Source organism: Coregonus lavaretus (assembly GCF_964263955.1).
Source record: "Coregonus lavaretus genome assembly, chromosome: 5".
NCBI classification, from domain to species: domain Eukaryota; kingdom Metazoa; phylum Chordata; class Actinopteri; order Salmoniformes; family Salmonidae; genus Coregonus; species Coregonus lavaretus.
The window spans coordinates 48,399,955-48,413,106 of NC_139992.1; the positions used below are offsets into that span (position 1 = coordinate 48,399,955).

A 13,152-nucleotide genomic window follows, 5' to 3' on the forward strand; every position below is an offset into this window, starting at 1 on the left:
CCAGAGAATAGCGAACTCTTGTGGCTAAACCGAAACATTAACCTCCAGTTTCATTATTCATGTGTTTTTATCGACAAGGAATGCCTGACATACAGTATAACATATCAATTATCGTTTTTTAACACATCATTCCTGCCTTTAGTCAATGAAATCTCTCTATGGGAGCAGTGGTCAACCCACTGAAGGATGTGGACAGAGAGCTTGTGATTCTACTTCACTATTTACTATACTCACCACTGAGAGCCTACTAAGGATGTGTTTACACAGGCAGCCCAATTCTGATCTATTGCCACTAATTGGTCTTTTAATCAATCAGATCTTTAGCCAATAATATCAGAATTGGGCTGCCTCTGCAGCCATTGTGATTCAGCACATACTGTACCTTAGAACTGAGTCACACCTTCTTCAATTGGGCTGGTCTGAGTTCAGATGGTCTCCCCTGGTGAAGGAGTAGGCTTCACTGTCTATTGGAATGTATTTTTACAAACCTTTTTTCAAGAAGATATAATATAATTCACCATAATATAATTCCAGTAAAAAATCTGTTTTTCATCAGCTCAACCTTTTATCTGTGTGTTTGAGCATGCAAACTGACTGATTCCTCCCAGGCCCACCTGTGACTAAATATGATAAAATGGTACAATTTGAAATGACTGTACAACACAAACAAAATACATTTTGTCAACTCAGATTAACATGCATCATACAGTACCATATATAACTGGACAGAGGTTACAAAAAACAACAACAAGGCTAGGTTTTACAGGAAATGTTTAATTAGACAACTGAACGCATGCCAGGAAGAACCATATTACAGCAGTGGTATCGCTTCTCTCCTCGTCCACCCTACACACCGTGAGAGACTGGAAACATACCGCAAACCCCTGGGAAACCTTGCTATCTGCTGTCCATTATTGCATTGACACATCACTCTTGTTGTATACTGAGGGGGAAACACATTGTTGTATGAAAAGTTTAAGGTCTTAATACAAGTTTTGGGGTTGGAGTAACATTACTGGGGTGTATTCATTAGCAGACACCATAGCAAAACGTTTTGCTACAGAAAACGATTTGCAACAAAATTGTGCGTTTCTTATTGGACAAGTTCAGGCTAGTCCCTCCCCGTTTTGGCCTGTTTGCTTCTGTTTGGTTCCTAGTGAATACACCCCTGGTACATGTTTTGGCATCTTTGTTTTGGCAAAAAGGAAGAATATTCACATCTCTCTTACGCATCTTGCCTATAGGACTTTTACCTCTCACAGGAAACATCTAGAGACAATAGAAAAGATGCACTTAGGTAGTGTTCACATGCAGCTTTAACTCAGCGTCTTCTCCTCAGATTAGGTTTAGATTTTAATGTTTTCCTTACTAGTTCTTACATAGAAATTCACAGCTAATGTTTGTCAGGTTTTGGGTAGTATTATCTTACATACAATGAGTATTTGGGATGAGCGAATGAAAGTGTATGGGGTTCCAAACTCCAACAGAAAAACCTCCTGGGTAGAAAAATCACCCATTTCCGAAAAGAGCAGAAGGGACAGACACGTAGAAGAAGAGGGCAGGAGAAACTTGTGCTTATCATTCTGAAGGCTCTCAGTCTGGATACTATAAAACACACAACAACCCCCTGCTCCCACTCTTGACAGAGGAAGTCCATCCTCATTGGTCCATCTGTGTTTCCTTGACAGAGTCCTTGACAGAGGAAGTCCGTCCTCATTGGTCCATCTGTGTTTCTCAACGTGTCGCAGTTTTTTTTCTTGATTATTGATGAGCCAAAATACCAGAATATCAAAAATAAATGCAACCCTTTCACAAAACAATGAGAAATAAATAATCAAGTGGTGTTCTGGTTGTATATATTTACATACATAAAGAGTAGTTTTGTTGTTGTGTGTATATGTACAGGATCAATAGGCAGTCTGCTTTCCAGACTGAGCACGAACATATGACTGGAATTATAAGTTCACATGCAGCAAACTCCAGGAAAAAGAGCAAAGAAACAAAAATAACTTAAAGGGGTAGGTCAAAAATTCTACTACATAATTGTTTACCCTGACAGGGATGCAGTGGTTTGTAGGCAGAGTGAGAAAAGTAAATAGCAAATAAAAACAATAAATGTATTTTTCTTTTTATAGGACTCCTTTAACGTAAAAAAAAACTTTGTTCAAATTACATAGCAAGTAACTGGCGAGAAATAGCTTATTCAAATCATGAACATCGATTGACTACGACATGCATGATGCTTTTCAAGCCTTGGGAGGAAGAGAAGCTTGACTTTGTTGCACAGACCACAGGCTATTGTGGATTTTGTCGTTTTATATTGAATAATTCTGTTATTGAACTACAAACAATATGGGGGGCATCGTTGTGGATTGTCAACCAGCTAACTGTGCCCCATCTGTTTGACCTATAAGACAGTCAAGCTCTATGTACAAGCCCAAAGTGCTCATTCATGAGAGTCATTGTGAATCGAATCAATTGAACAAAGTTGAGCCGACAAACTGTATTGTGGGAATTGCAGTTCACTCTCCGAAAATGACTGTTCTTCTTTTGATTTATTTCTGTTGTAGTTTGCAATCGACTGGACAAATGATTCCTTATCCTTATAGTTCTTCCAGTCTCTATATAGTGGGCATCCTCTTCCTTCTCTCATGTGCATGTCAACAAGGCCAGTAGCTGCACTAACGGACGTCCCTACTGAACTTTAAAGTCTCAATCCCTTCTGAAATGTCCTGTGTCCATGCATTAGGCCATTGTCCAAACTTGTCCAGAGGTGTGTACATGTAACATGTATCATCCTCACTGAAAATAAATGTTTTTGAACCCAGTCCTATAAGGAAGTAGCATATGTACAGGAGGGCTATGTGTCCGCCAGGCAACTCGGTCCCCCTTGCAACACGGACCTGGAATATACAGTTCCTCACATTGTACACCCTGGGCCAGTATATCCACATGGTTAGCAGGTACAGTACGTATACGATTCCAGTTTAGTCTCAGTCCATTACGTCCTTTTAGTCGCCAGTCTTCTCCAAGTCTTCACAGGGTATTTGCAGTGTGTGTGTGTGTGTGTGTGTGTGTGTGTGTGTGTGTGTGTGTGTGTGTGTGTGCGCGTGCGCGCGTGTGTGTGTGTGTGTGTGTGCGTGCGCTTTATGTGTATGTATAAGAGCATTCCATTGGGACGGTCTTTCTCTGTCTACATATTATGTGTGTATGAGCATATGTCCATGACTGTACTGCATTATGTGTGTTCCTACAGTATATCTTTATGGAATAGCAAGTCTATATTTTAACAGTATGTGCGTAAGTGTGTGTATGTCCGCGCATGTGTGTGTGTTGCTGTGGTCGTCTCAGACACTCCGCGGGGGTCTCTGTTGCTCGTGGGTCCTCCTGTTTCGCCCCTTCTTGTTCTCCTGCATCCGCCTCCACTTGGCCGTGTGCTGGGGTCCACCTCTGGCCCCCCCACCAGGCACCTGGGTCCCCCCCAGGTTTCCCCCCAGGGCGCCTTGGCCCTTCTGGGGGCTCTGGACGTTGGGTGTAGCCTGAGAGTTCTGGCCATTCTGGTTGTTGTTTTTAGGGGGCTGGGCCTGGGTCAGCGTACCCGCATGGAGTTGCACCTTCTGGGTGTTCGTGCTCCGGGGGCTCCCCTCTTTGCTCTGCTGCTGCACCGTAGGAGACCCACTCTTCTGCTTCTGGGCATTGGGTGCACCTGCGCCAAGAGGACTACTTTTAGGCTTTAGGCCTGAGCTTGGAGCTCCGCCGTCAAGCCTATCCAGACTTTGGCCATTGGTGGTGATAGTGGGGATTTTCAGGCGCCGCTGTTTGCGCTCCTTCCGCCACACGCGCTCGCAGAACTCCTCCACGCTGTTCAGGTCAGGGTGGTCCAGGAGGGAGAGGAAATCCCTATACCACAGCTTGTGTTTTGTCGAGTGACCTGCACCAGCAGGCCCACCTGCACCACCAGACCCTCCAGCTCCACTAAGAGGCCCACCGGGCAGCAGCTCACCCAGCCTCTGTGTGGGGATGACCTGGAGGGAGAGGCGGAGGAGGGGCTGGATGAAGCCGTGCTCCACAGCGTGGCAGGTGTAGACGCCCGAGTCGGCCTGGGTGAGAGTGCGGATGAGCAGGCCCTGCTCCGTGCGGATCACCCTGTCCTCCGACTTGATCTGGAGAGAGAGATGGAGAACGAAACGAGGGGGAGGGGAGGAAAGGGAGGGGGATGAGGGAGATAGAGATATTCAATATCCATTCTATATGATTGCATTTGAGTGCATGGCAAACTGAAGCAATTTCACACGACTTCATTTTCATGTAAACACTGAGAATGGGTAATCGTTAATGAATGTTTAGTGTGATTGCAAAGTTATTGAAAATGATTGGGAAGTTGTTGAGAATGATCGTGAACAGGACACATCTTACATGCGGTGTGTGTGTGTGTGTGTACCCACCTCCTGTTTGCGGTCCTCGTTGGGTCTCTGGAGCTGCCAGTAGATGAGGGCTCTCTGGGACTTGGGACTACACTCCAGGAACATGCTGCTGTTCTCCACTCCGTACACACTCCTGTCCTCCACATGACCCAGCCCGTCTACGTCATCTACACAGACGCAGGGATAGGGTTACAAGAGAGACACTACAGTGTGCGTGCGTGTGTGTTAATGTGTGTGTGTGTGTGTGTGTGGTGTGTGGTGGGTGTGTAGGGGGAGGGTGGTGCATGTATGGGTTTTATGTGGGCACACGTGTGTATGGGGGTGAAGGTTGCATGTCTGCACGCACATGTGTGTGTATGAAATAGAAAGCGTAAAATACAAATATAAAAAGCGTTTGTACCATGATGCTGCAGGTCAGAGCACTGGGAGAGTGGATCTCCATTCCTGATGTCCTGGCGTCTTGTTCTCCTATGAAACAACAAAAGAATACATTTACATTTGAGTCATTTAGCAGACGCTCTTCTTCAGAGCAACTTACAGTAGTGCGTGCATACATCTTTGTACTGGTCCCCTTTGGGTATCAAACCCACAACCCAAGTGTTGCAAGCACCACACTCTACCAACTGAGCCACACAGGGCCATAGAAACAATCAAATGTTATATTGTGTTGCCAATGAGTTAATAAACTTCCCTCACACACAACATATATAACATAACACCTATTTGTGTTGGTCAGGCCACTCACTGCTCTATATTTCCTCAGACTTATTTCACTCCCCAGTTCCATCGAGTCGGGGCTCTTTGTACTGTGACGTTTATACCACTAGAGGGCAATCTTGACCAGTGGCACAGCTAACACATTTCTGCAGTACAACTGAAGAACAGAGTAGAACTGTTAATTTCACCATCAGTCCTCTGTTATGTCTAATGCTATTGAGTGGGTGGAAGAAATAAAAAAGGAGAGAAAATCACATTTAAAAACATGTCAACCTTTTGCTCCAATTAAAGGAATGATTCATTGTGATTCATCGTTCAGGACGTCATTACTAAACATTATGAAACACATTTAGCCTGGGCCTTGAAATCCCCTATAAAGATCCTGACTAGGTCCTCCACGACTTGAAATGCTCGTTAGTCCGTACAGTGTGCGTGTGTTTGTGTGTGTGTGTGGTGTGTGTGTGTGTGTGTGTGTGTGTGTGTGTGTGTGTGTGTGTGTGTGTGTGTGTGTGTATGCGTATGCATGTGTGTGCATGTGTGAGCTCCATGTACATGTTCGTGCCGATTGCGTGTCCGAGTCATGTTATAAGCCCGGTTTTTACAGCTGTGTTGTGGACGTTTTCACAACCTGGCTTTGTACTGGCTGACAGATAACCTGCCTCCCTGTGCTCCCTATGTGTTCCCTGGTTCTATGGTTCCCTGGTTCACACCACTAAGATCATATGCTCTGACGTGTCGTAAAAATCAAAGGGGAGAGAGGGGAGCACAGCCAAAGGTGGAGGTCTCTAGGTCTCGTGTCAGGGGTTCCTTAACCATACAGGACATTTATAAGAGTGAGGCGAGAGAGAGAGAGAGAGAGAGAGAGAGAGAGAGAGAGAGAGAGAGAGAGATGAGAGAGAGAGAGAGAGAGAGAGAGAGAGAGAGAGAGAGAGAGAGAGAGAGAGAGAGAGAGAGAGAGAGAGAGAGAGAGAGAGAGAGAGAGAGAGAGAGAGAGAGAGAGAGAGAGAGAGAGAGAGAGAGAGAGAGAGAGAGAGAGAGGAGAGAGAGAGAGAGAGAGAGAGAGAGAGAGAGATGAGAGAGAGAGAGAGAGAGAGAGAGAGAGAGATGAGAGAGAGAGAGAGAGAGAGAGAGAGAGAGAGAGAGAGAGAGAGAGAGAGAGAGAGAGAGAGAGATAGAGAGAGATAGAGATAGAGATAGAGATAGATAGATAGATAGATAGATAGATAGATAGATAGATAGATAGATAGATAGATAGATATATGAATTGAGAGAGAGAGAGAGAGAGAGAGAGAGAGGCAGGGGAGAGGGAAATAGAGAGTGGGTTTGGAGTTTTAAAGGTGAAACAGTTGGAGCGATAGAGGAATGAGCGAGGGGTGGAGTTAGAGGGAGGGAGGGAGGTTTGGTTTAGGCTGATTATTCCTGTATTGGATGGTCTCTTCTCTCTCTCTCTTTCTTTCTCGCTTTCACAAACACACACACTCATGCAAAAACTCACACAACCCATCCACCCACACATACAAATATAAACAACATGCGCACACACCCATTTACCCACCCCAACACACATAAATACACTCACACATGCATACATCCCCCAAATACACACACCCTGCTCCTACCCAAGACACACACACACACACACACTCTACAATTCTTCCTACATTTCCTCCCAAGCATTCCTGTCTTTGGCTGTCTGAACACGTGCAAGGCAGTCCGAGTGCCTGCTGAGCCAAGCCCAGACGTCTGGTTCTCATTTAGCTTGGGCTGGAGAAGAAAATATTTGGAGAGTACTGGAGCGCCCCAGCAGCCCTGACCAAGGGTGAGCCACCACCCCTCGGCCTCCCTGTGATGCTGCTAGTCTGGAGCGCCCCCAGCAGCCCTGACCAAGGGTGAGCCACCACCCCTCGGCCTCCCTGTGATGCTGCTAGTCTGGAGCGCCCCAGCAGCCCTGACCAAGGGTGAGCCACCACCCCTCGGCCTCCCTGTGATGCTGCTAGTCTGGAGCGCCCCCAGCAGCCCTGACCAAGGGTGAGCCACCACCCCTCGGCCTCCCTGTGATGCTGCTAGTCTGGAGCGCCCCCAGCAGCCCTGACCAAGGGTGAGCCACCACCCCTCGGCCTCCCTGTGATACTGCTAGTCAGGAGCACCCCAGCAGCCCTGACCAAGGGTGAGCCGCCACCCCTCGGCCTCCCTGTGATGCTGCTAGTCTGGAGCTCCCCAGCAGCCCTGACCAAGGGTGAGCCGCCACCCCTCGGCCTCCCTGTGATGCTGCTAGTCTGGAGCTCCCCAGCAGCCCTGACCAAGGGTGAGCCGCCACCCCTCGGCCTCCCTGCCTGTCTACAGCCTTACTTCTGATGCTGATAGTCTGAGGACCTATAGTAAAGTTGGACAACATTTCAATTCTCTCATGCTTCCCTAGTGTAGATGCTGATCTTAGGTCAGTTTTATGTTTTTAATGGAGAGTTGTGCTGGAAGGAGGTGGAGGGCTGGTAGTGGTCAGGCTAATCCTGCTGGATGGAGGAGAAGGTCATTTGAGGTTGTGTTTGTTCATACCGCTCGGCTGGCGGGGTGAAGAAGTCAGACAGCTCCTGTTGGCCTATCATTTGGTGTGTGTGTGTTTGTTTGTGTGTGTGTGTGTGTGTGTGTGTGTGTGTGGCTATGTGGGTTTTTTATAACTCTTGGCTGTAGAGTGAAGTGGTTCTAACACTGCTACTGGCTAGGACTGTGTGTGTGGGGAAGCATGTTTTTACCCCTGAGCTGTGGAATGCACAACAATCACTCAAATGGAATGTGTGTACCAGTGAATGTGTGTACCAGTGTATGTGTGTACCAGTGTATGTGTGTACCAGTGTATGTGTGTACCAGTGAATGTGTGTACCAGTGTATGTGTGTACCAGTGTATGTGTGTACCAGTGTATGTGTGTACCAGTGAATGTGTGTACCAGTGTATGTGTGTACCAGTGTATGTGTGTACCAGTGAATGAGTGTACCAGTGTATGTACTGTATGTGATATACAGTGAGGGAAAAAAGTATTTGATCCCCTGTTGATTTTGTACGTTTGCCCACTGACAAAGAAATGATCAGTCTATAATTTTAATGGTAGGTTTATTTGAACAGTGAGAGACAGAATAACAACAAAAAAATCCAGAAAAACGCATGTCAAAAATGTTATAAATTGATTTGCATTTTAATTAGGGAAATAAGTATTTGACCCCCTCTGCAAAACATGACTTAGTAATTGGTGGCAAAACCCTTGTTGGCAGTCACAGAGGTCAGACGTTTCTTGTAGTTGGCCACCAGGTTTGCACACATCTCAGGAGGGATTTTGTCCCACTCCTCTTTTGCAGATCTTCTCTAAGTCATTAAGGTTTCGAGGCTGATGTTTGGTAACTCGAACCTGGGATTAAGGTCTGGAGACTGGCTAGGCCACTCCAGGACCTTAATGTGCTTCTTATTGAGCCACTCCTTTGCCGTGTGTTTTGGGTCATTGTCATGCTGGAATACCCATCCACGACCCATTTTCAATGCCCTGGCTGAGGGAAGGAGGTTCTCACCCAAGATTTGACGGTGCATGGCCCCGTCCATCGTCCCTTTGATGCGGTGAAGTTGTCCTGTCCCCTTAGCAGAAAAACACCCCCAAAGCATAATGTTTCCACCTCCATGTTTGACGGTGGAGATGGTGTTCTTGGGGTCATAGGCAGCCTTCTTCCTCCTCCAAACACGGCGAGTTGAGTTGATGGCAAAGAGCTCGATTTTGGTCTCATCTGACCACAACACTTTCACCCAGTTCTCCTCTGAATCATTCAGATGTTCATTGGTAAACTTCAGACGGCCCTGTATATGTGCTTTCTTGAGCAGGGGGACCTTGCGGGCGCTGCAGGATTTCAGTCCTTCACGGCGTAGTGTGTTACCAATTGTTTTCTTGGTGACTATGGTCCCAGCTGCCTTGATATCATTGACAAGATCCTCCCGTGTAGTTCTGGGCTGATTCCTCACCGTTCTCATAATCATTGCAACTCCATGAGGTGAGATCTTGCATGGAGCCCCAGGCCGAGGGAGATTGATAGTTATTTTGGTTTCTTCCATTTGCGAATAATCGCACCAACTGTTGTCACCTTCTCACCAAGCTGCTTGGCGATGGTCTTGTAGCCCATTCCAGCCTTGTGTAGGTCTACAATCTTGTCCCTGACATCCTTGGAGAGCTCTTTGGTCTTGGCCATGGTGGAGAGTTTGGAATCTGATTGATTGATTGCTTCTGTGGACAGGTGTCTTTTATACAGGTAACAAGCTGAGATTAGGAGCACTCCCTTTAAGAGTGTGCTCCTAATCTCAGCTCGTTACCTGTATAAAAGACACCTGGGAGCCAGAAATCTTTCTGATTGAGAGGGGGTCAAATACTTATTTCCCTCATTAAAATGCAAATCAATTTATAACATTTTTTACATGCGTTTTCCTGGATTTTCTTGTTGTTATTCTGTCTCTCACTGTTCAAATAAACCTACCATTAAAATTATAGACTGATCATTTCTTTGTCAGTGGGCAAACGTACAAAATCAGCAGGGGATCAAATACTTTTTTCCCTCACTGTATGGGCGTAAATGCTTGCATGTGGATCCTGTGCGTATATGTGTATGCATACGTACTTTTCTGTCTGTCTTTCTGTGTGTGTGTGTGTGTGTTCATACTTCGGTACTTTACGTTTACGAACCAGCCTCCTACTACTTCAAGCCTAGGCAGACCCTCATTCTGCTTTTCTGCATTCATATTTGTGTGTGTGCACGCGTACGCAAATGTCTGTGTGTGTGTTCCTACCTCTTGGCGGTAGGGAAGTAACGGGAGCACTCTGTTCCGTCCCAGGCGCAGTAGGGGTCGCGGGCCAGACAGCACTCAGCGCAAGCCTTCCCGTACACCTCACATCGGTGCAAAGGCATCTGGGAAACGCCCAGCGCCGAGCCCAGGTACAGCTGTTGCTGTTTGGTGGAAAGCTCCATTGCCGTGATGGGGGTGGACTCCTGCAGAAAGACACAGTTAGAGCAGATATAACACTCTGATTCATTTAGACACCCCCCTCATAACTCCCAATGGGATTTCCCCACTCCTCCTTTTTATTTCAGAGCTAGATATTGACCATGTACCCTAGCTTCCCTTCCCAACAAAATTACAGGTGTTCTATCAGACTTCCTTGAATATTTGCCATATAAATGCAATCAATTATAACCTTAACCAGTTTCCCAGTGTGTGACCGTACCCTGAACACGGTCATCTCCTCCAGGACCACCTCTTCCAGGTCATGCCAGCTCTCTCTTGGGATGGTAACCACCTTCAGGACTGTGCCCAGGTCTAGAACAGGAAACATACATCAGTATCTAGTTATCTATCTGACCCTAACCACCTTCAGGACTGTGCCCAGGTCTAGAACAGGAAACATATGTCAACATCTAGCTTTTATTATGTATGAATTAGCATATTCTAGACATCCTTGTACTGTAAAATTACACTTTTCATTTCAGTTGTCCCTTACATACTTCATATAATATTCCAATGGAGAGAACACATAATTAATCTTAGTTCTACTTCAATGCATTTCAAGGTGACATTTGCTTGGTTTTTGCGCTCATGCAGCATAACAACCTTGAGCACAAATCATCAATTCCCTTAGGCGTATCAACACTTTAAAAAAAAACATGTACCTTTTTTCATGTAGCATTCAACCAGTTTTAATAAAAAAGTATTATCTAAAAATAAATAAATCGTATCTCATTGACCTGTTCCGATGAACATGACGTCGTACTGTCCGTCCTCTGCCTCCACCTTATCCACCACTAGCTGGGAGAACTGGTAGTCCACGTCGGTCCGCACCACGATTGGACGACCCCCGATGGGGTGCACAGGGTTAAACATGGCCGGGTGGCCCCGCGCGAAGGTGATCACATCATCAGGGAGGTCCTTGGTGGAGTCAAAGCCCCCAAACGTTTTGCTGGGGCACTATGAAGAATAAGAGGTTATAGAGTTAACAAGTCAGTTTTAATACATCTATGGGTCTGGAACTGAAGTCATATGTATTTCATGTTGTGCCATGTTATAATAAGTAGGAAATATGGTTATTGAGGTTATTGTGATGAATACTAATGTTACGTTTCCCTTTCATAAGTCACATGTTACCTTGCTATAACTATTGATATTCATTACTTCTATAAAACTTGCTATGTGTGGCATCAGTCACTTGCTACTTCCATACCTAAATATAGGTTCTAAGTATCAGTTGTGAATTACTTGTATTTGCCTATTCGCTTCTAAGTAGCAGCTATGAGGTGCTATAACTTGTCATAACCCCCATATGACCCCCCTATGACTTACCGTGCCAGGGCGGGGGTAGGGCACCCTCCCCTGGAAGGGTACCCACTGGTAGTTGGGCCCATCTCTGTGGGCATAGGGACCCAGGAAGACCCTCCGGATGTCTGCCATGTTGTACATACACACTGCTGAGCCTTTGAATATGTTACTGTAGAGGGTGTAGGGAGGTAGAGAGGTAGAGAGAGAGAGAGAGAGAGAGAGAGAGAGAGAGAGAGAGAGAGAGAGAGAGAGAGAGAGAGAGAGAGAGAGAGAGAGAGAGAGAGAGAGAGAGAGAGAGAGAGAGAGGCAGAGACAGAGACAGACAGAGAGAAGAGAGAGAGAGAGAGACGAGAGACAGAGACAGAGGCGAGAGGACAGAGACAGACAGAGAGAGACAGAGAGAGAGAGAGAGAGAGAGAGAGAGAGAGAGAGACATAGAGAGAGAGAGGAAAATACATAGAGAGTGGGAGAAAAAGACAGTGAGACCCATCACCATCACAAGACAATAACAAATGCAGGCCTGATATTAAAGCTGTACTAGAATACATTTACATTTACATTTTAGTCATTTAGCAGACGCTCTTATCCAGAGCGACTTACAGTTAGTGAATACATACTTTTTTTTTTTATACTTGCCCCCCGTGGGAATCAAACCCACAACCCTGGTATTGCAAACGCCATGCTCTATCAACTGAGCTACACCCCTGCCGGCCATTCCCCCCCCTACCCTGGACGACGCTGGGCCAATTGTGCGCCGCCCATGAGTCTCCCGGTTGCGGCCGGCTGCGACAGAGCCAGGATCTCTAGTGGCACAGTTAGCACTGCGATGCAGTGCCTTAGACCACTGCGCCACTCAGGAGTAGACAGAATCAAAGCTCAACTTGACATACAACAGACAGACCAGGAAGAATGTTGTCATAATTTAATGGAGAGGATGACGGTTTAGAAACATGGCTGTGATAGAATCCAGCTTCCAGAGAATGGACAGGAATTTAGGCCGGTTACCAACGAGCGGAGACCATAATTCACTGCTAATGGAATACAGTTGGAGGGAATGATCGGAATTCTGTGTTGCAGTATTCCACCACTGTAGGTATTCCAATGGACAATTCCATCATGTATTCCAAGTGGTAAAGTGTATCCGTGTGAATTGTAGGGCTAAACAGAAATAATTTCCAAGAAATTATTCAAGACAATAAAAATTCCTCTAGAATGAATTCAAACAAATCCATATACTACCAATAAAATATAAAATAATTCCTTTTACTTGACTAAATGCACATAATACTGATTATTTATGGACATACAGTAGTTTAGGGTACATAACCATATTCCCCTGTCCCTTGGGTAAAGTAGTGCACTGCACTATATAGAGAATAGTATCAGATTATCCTGATAAATTGTCTGAACTGATGCGATAACGATAAATATAATGTTACATTTATAACAGGGGTGTTCAACCTCACAAATATTACAAAAATAAAAAAGTGGAACAAGGCCTATTCAACAAGGCCTATTGAGCAAATTACACTCAGGAGTATCTGACATAGGTGTCGAAAAAGCAGCCGCGAATAGGCGACCAATGTGACAAGTGCCGCTGGCTGCTGAGAAGCTTGCTTTACTTGACATAATGTTTGCCAACACATGGCTAACCTTTGTTTTACCAGCTAAATGGCT

General features: G+C 45.8%; 1 protein-coding gene across 1 annotated transcript; it reads right to left on the reverse strand.

The window, feature by feature from the left end:
• Nucleotides 1-754: 754 nt before the first annotated feature.
• On the reverse strand, nt 755-11,679 carry sema3aa (sema domain, immunoglobulin domain (Ig), short basic domain, secreted, (semaphorin) 3Aa). Its single transcript, XM_084162227.1, has 7 exons — nt 11,500-11,679; nt 10,908-11,127; nt 10,391-10,482; nt 9,955-10,154; nt 4,825-4,892; nt 4,446-4,591; nt 755-4,163 (listed from the first exon to the last, which is right to left on the reverse strand). Exons 1-7 carry the CDS (start codon nt 11,614-11,616, stop codon nt 3,348-3,350), a joined length of 1,659 nt encoding a protein of 552 aa, XP_084018353.1. The 5' UTR covers nt 11,617-11,679; the 3' UTR covers nt 755-3,347.
• Between the last annotated feature and the right edge of the window lie 1,473 nt (nt 11,680-13,152).

Bases quoted from the DNA above. Each gene is read 5' to 3' on its own strand.
- sema3aa (XM_084162227.1), bottom strand. From the start codon at position 11,616: ATGTACAACATGGCAGACATCCGGAGGGTCTTCCTGGGTCCCTATGCC. The intron at 11,128-11,499 runs GTAAGTCATAGG...TATTCTTCATAG, and splicing joins CCTACCCCCGCCCTGGCACG to TGCCCCAGCAAAACGTTTGG. The intron at 10,483-10,907 runs GTCAATGAGATA...TTCCTGTTCTAG, and splicing joins CGTCATGTTCATCGGAACAG to ACCTGGGCACAGTCCTGAAG.